At 48.7% G+C, this 5,172-nt stretch overlaps 1 protein-coding gene across 1 annotated transcript; it reads left to right on the top strand.

Annotated features, from left to right (window-relative positions):
- Positions 1 to 398: 398 nt before the first annotated feature.
- KCTD14 (potassium channel tetramerization domain containing 14) lies at positions 399 to 4,797 on the top strand. The gene is made up of 2 exons (XM_057408571.1): positions 399 to 885; positions 3,766 to 4,797. Exons 1-2 carry the CDS (start codon positions 826 to 828, stop codon positions 4,435 to 4,437), a joined length of 732 nt encoding a protein of 243 aa, XP_057264554.1. The 5' UTR covers positions 399 to 825; the 3' UTR covers positions 4,438 to 4,797.
- Positions 4,798 to 5,172: the final 375 nt, after the last annotated feature.

Genomic DNA, 5,172 nt, shown 5'->3' with positions numbered 1-5,172 from the left:
CATTCCCCTTGGCCTGTCCCTACAGGCCCTTGGCCAAAGCCCTTCTCCAGCTTTCCTGCAGCCCCTTTAGGCACTGGAGCTGCTCTCAGGTCTCCCCTTCAGGAGCCTTCTCTTCTCCAGGCTGACCCAGCTCAGCTCTCTCAGCCTGGCCCCAGAGCAGAGCTGCTCCAGTCCTTGCAGCATCTCCGTGGCCTCCTCCGGGCTCACTCAAGCAAGTTCAGTCCCTCTTGAGTTGGGAAATGGGAACAATGTCTGTCTTGTGTCAGCAAATGGGATGAATGAGAGGGTTTGGGATAACCTGAATTATATTTAACAAGAATTAATATTTATGTGCTTTAAAACAGCGGTGCACAGAGGCCAAAAAGCTATGAAAGTGTTTGCTGGTCTTGATGCAATGGGTTCACGAGGCAGAGGTGACCGCACAGACACACACTGTGGGGCTCCTCAGAGGTGCTCTGTGCACTCAGCCTCCTTGGGGCAGGATGATTTGGCTCTTACTCACGGCACAGGCGGTATTACAAGAGCTGTGCATTGGCAGCCAGCCCAAGGCCACCCTGCACCTTGCTGGATGCCAGAACATAAAGAGCAAATACTTCCGCTTGCAGGCTGCTCCCTCCCCATTCCCTACAACCTGCACCAGGGCTGTGCCCGGAGCAAACTGGAGCCTTGGGGGCACGGGCTGGGCTGAGAGCTTGGGAAAGACCTGATCCAACCAAGGAAAGCCGAGTGAAATTGGACTGGAGGCCAGTGAGGAGCCATTGTGTGAGTGGAGCAGGACTTGAGCACTGAGGAGCAGGTTTTGCACACCGGCAGCTCCCGAGGGACATGAGCATTGCATCGGAGCACAAGCCCTTTCGGAAGCAGGTCACGGGAAGCCTGCATACTGTGAGTAATGTACCAGCTCAAGGGCAGTGTTCTGGGGGATCAAAGCATTCCCTTTGGGCTCCTTTAGAGTGTTTTTGTACCCCCATCTGTTATTGTAAAGACACCAGGGCTTGCCAGATGTGTGAGCAAGAAGAGGGCTTTAGGTATAAAGCTGTCTGACCCTGGCCTGTTTGCTTACAGAAGGGCCATGTCCCTTGCAGGCATAGATCTGCTAACAACAAGTAACCAGAGTTGTTCTTCTCCTTTGACAAGAGGTGGAATTAACTTAATATGACCTTTAATTGCTCAGATAACTAAATAAAAACCTGCTGTGAGTTTTGGGTGGGTTTCAGCAGTTCTTGGAGTCTCTAATGGAGCAATGCCCTGTGTTGAGTCATCAGGTGGGAGTAGTTTTTCTAGCTCTAAGGAAAACAAGAGGCAATCTCAGACAGGCAGAAATCAGTGATGAGATCGTTCCCCTTTTCCTCTCCTCTGTCCTCAGGCCACTCTTAACCAGTTTGTCTTCTCTGCTGTAGCTGTACAACTTCTCCCTCCAGACCTCTTCGATCCAACCTTCTTGTGTTCTATTTTTCAGGTGTGGGTTGCAAAACGCTTCCCCAAGGAAGTAACCGGTTTATAGGGGGATAAACTGGGGCATAAGTGGGTGGAATGACTTTCCTAAGTGTCACCTCACTAATGACAGAGCTGGGAATCAGCTGGTGCCAGTGCTCCTGGTCTGCTGGGAATCAGTTCTGCTCCCCAGGCTAAAACCATTGGACCTGAGAATATCAGGTTAATTTGGCTACTGTATTAATGAAGATTTGATCCATTTGTGTCAGTGAGCAACAGCATGCAACATCTGAGAAAGGAGCAGAGGCTCAAAAGCATGAGACCCTCCTGTCAAATGAGCCCTGTCAGGGAAAAGCTGTTGCTGGCACTTGGATTAATGGCAGATTTCCTACAGAAACAGCTCTGGGCCATGCTCTTCAGTGGGTGGGAATCACAAGATCGGCTCAGACAGAATTGATATTTATGTCTCCTTGGCTCTAGTGTAAATGATCGTCCCCAAGATGAAGCCACCCACACTAAGGCAAAGCAGTATTCCAGCTGGGTCTTTGGCTCTTGTTTCCCTGCCTTGCTGAGGCTGGGAGCCAATTGCTGCTAAATGTGATAGCTTACTGCTGTCTAAAGGGAAGGTCTCCCCCTGCTCCATGTTATCTGTTCCTAGTCCCTTCCTTTTGCTACCTCTGCTGCTTGTTAAATCCTTTGTGAGCCAGTTCAGCTCAGTAAGGTGAAAGAGAAGCACAAGGTGAGCAATAGAAGCAGGTAGGTAGGAATGAGGATGGAAAAGGGAGAGGGCAGCAGGAGCTCCCCTTTCTCTTGGCTGGAGATCAGCTCACGTCATCCCGTGCGTCTGGTCCTTGGGATCCAGCTGAGCACTTCAGCACGTGCTTCACTTCAGGCATGTGACCGAAGCACTGAGGCAGATCCTGGTGTGAGCAGATCCAAGAAAGAGCAGGTTTGCTCCTGGAAAAAAATGGGTTGTTATTGACTCACACCTTCCCAATGGCAGGTGTGGTCCTGGCTGCGTATGGGATGATTACAGCAGGAGGGAAACAACTGCCTCCTTTCTTCCCTCTCCTTGTCCTCCAGTTTCTTTATCTGGAGGAAAAGAACTACTTTTCCTCCAGTTCTTTTTGCAGTATTGAGTAATGGAGAAAGTGACCAAGTGCAAAGTGATGCTGTTGAAACTCTGCAGCACTGAACCACCAGGAAGGCTGGACTGGACATCACATCCAGCTTCCCGGCATTCAAGGCTCCTCCAATGTGTTTCAGATAGCATGGGGAAATGAAATAAATCCAAACAAAACCCTAAGCTTTACATTATTTCTTCTTAAATCCATGTCAACTGCATGAATGATGGGATGGAAGGATGCTGGGGAGGGACTCTTCATTAGGGACTGTAGCGATAGGACAAGGGGTGATGGGTTCAAACTGGAACAGGGGAAGTTCAGGTTGGATGTAAGGAAGAAGTTCTTTACTGTGAGGGAGGCACTGGAATGGGTTGTCCAAGGAAGTTGTGAATGCGCCATCCCTGCCAGTGTTCAAAGCCAGGCTGGATGGAGTCTTGGGTGACATGGTCTAGTGTGAGGCATCCCTGCCCATGGCAGGGGGTTGGAACCGGATGATCTTAAGGTCCTTTCCAACCCAAGCCATTCTATGATTCTATGATTTCCTTTACTTCCTAGCTAAAGCTATCACACGTTTTCCAAGTGCCTTGCTTCTGTCCTCCATCTCTGACATGCTGGATTTTTGAGTGTTCCTTAGTATTTATGACTCAACTCCCTGACAAGTAGAAGATTCCACCCATTTCAAGGGGCTTTAGTTCCTTCCTTGAAGAGAAAACACCAGCTCAGATGAGAAGAATGGAGTTGCAGGGCTTTAGAGCCTTGTCTCTCTTCAAATAGGGAGGATGAGAGCACACAGATTGCTCTTGTTGGAAGGAGAGCGGCTTGTGTGGGACTTAGGAGATGGATGTTGAATCCTGAGGTCACTGACAGCTTCCCTGGGCAGGGTACTTCTTGTCCCTGTTCCCCACTTGCAAAAAGTGGACTAATCCCAAATTTCCTTCATCCTAAAGATGTGGTGAGGACTTGGCCATTTTGAAATGTCCAGGTTTCTGCTGCTGTGGTTATGAAGGCTGTATAAACATCCCACATCTGCTTTGAGCAATAAATGGGGTGGCTGTTCCCATCTGATCCCTATGGGAGCTCATACTGCTCCTCACACCACCATTCCCACTTCCAGCAGCAATCATCCTTTTTTAACTAAACACATCCAAGTTCATGGCCTCAGACTGATAACACACACGGCTTTTTGTCCCCTTTGTGATTCTTGCAGTTGTCCCCAATTGTGGAGTTAAATGTCGGCGGGGAGATGTACACAACAACCCTGAGCACCTTAAAGAAACACCCTGGCTCCAAGCTGGCAGAGATGTTCACTGGCCAGCCCAAACTGAAGACTGACTCCGAAGGGAGGTTCTTCATCGACAGGCCAGGCACCTACTTCAAATACATCCTGGAGTACCTTCGTAGTAACCAAGTGCCCACCCAGTGCATCCAGGACGTCTACAAGGAGGCGTTGTTCTACGACATCGAGCCTCTGATCAAGCAGCTTGAGGACTCCCCACAGCTCTTTGGGGAGCTCGTGGCCAGGAAGCAGTTTCTGGCTCGTGTGCCCAACTACAGCGAGAACATCGAGCTCATGATCCGCATCGCCAGGGCAGAGGCGGTCGCGTCGCGCCGCTCCAGCGTCATCGTGTGCGTGGTGAAGACCGAGGAGGATGCGGCCAGATGTCAGGATGCCCTGAGCAGCTTGGACATGGATAAGAAGTCTGTGGTGAAGTTTGGGCCCTGGAAGGCAGCGCCAAGTGTTTTTGACCTGTTGGACTGCATCCAAATGGATGTGGAAGCCAAAGGGTATAAAACAGCCTTTCAGCCCTATGTTGCCGAAAAAGGGTTCCGCTTCAAATCGCATGACTTCTTCTACAAGTTCCTGTTCACCTGGTGGTAGCGAAGTGCCTCAAAGGGAATTCCAAAGGGAATGGAGGGAAGTAATTATTAAACCAAATTAACTTGGGCTGTGGAGAGTAAGCTACGGATTACTGCAAGGACAGGAGGAAATGCATGGGGCAAGGAAATGATCTCCCTTGGTCATTTGCTAAATTAAAGAAGATTTAAGAGCTACTGATTACTTAGGGGATAACCACGTGTTTAAAAGGCAGCAGGAAAAGGAAGAATTTTACTCTTTCAGCATTGTTAACTACTAAGTTAGTTCAGAGAGGCTGATCTGAGCCAAAATCACTCAACCTAAGAGAAATGAATAGTCCCAAATAACTATCATGGACATGTGGAGTTGGCTTCTCAGTGCCAACGGGAAGGGTCACATAGGTGCAATTCACAGTGGAAACAGTGATAGCTGCATTAATACATGCTCAAATTAAATCTGGATCCTTAGTGAGATGGCAAGAGCTCTTCTTCTCACTGCTTTCCATGCTAGAATGTGGGTTAAAAAGAATTTGGTCGCCTCCGCTCTCTTTGTGTTCCTCCAGCAGCCAGCCTGCTCTGTAACCAGTGTATTTATTAGCATTATTTATTACTTATTCTGAAGGAAAGACAGAGAACCTCAACTCTGGTCCAGGATCAACACAAGGGAAATATACCATTGCTGATGGTTTATAATCTAAGTTTATACGTTTTTTTATAGTATAGAGTTTATAATCTAAGGACATGCACTCCTCTCTCAGGC

Source organism: Pezoporus wallicus, unplaced genomic scaffold, assembly GCF_028554395.1.
Source record: "Pezoporus wallicus isolate ANWC-B61680 ecotype Strahan unplaced genomic scaffold, APGP_CSIRO_Pwel_v1 contig_7461, whole genome shotgun sequence".
NCBI classification, from domain to species: domain Eukaryota; kingdom Metazoa; phylum Chordata; class Aves; order Psittaciformes; family Psittacidae; genus Pezoporus; species Pezoporus wallicus.
Note: the sequence above shows the minus strand (reverse complement) of the source record. Positions and strands in the feature narration are given on the sequence as shown.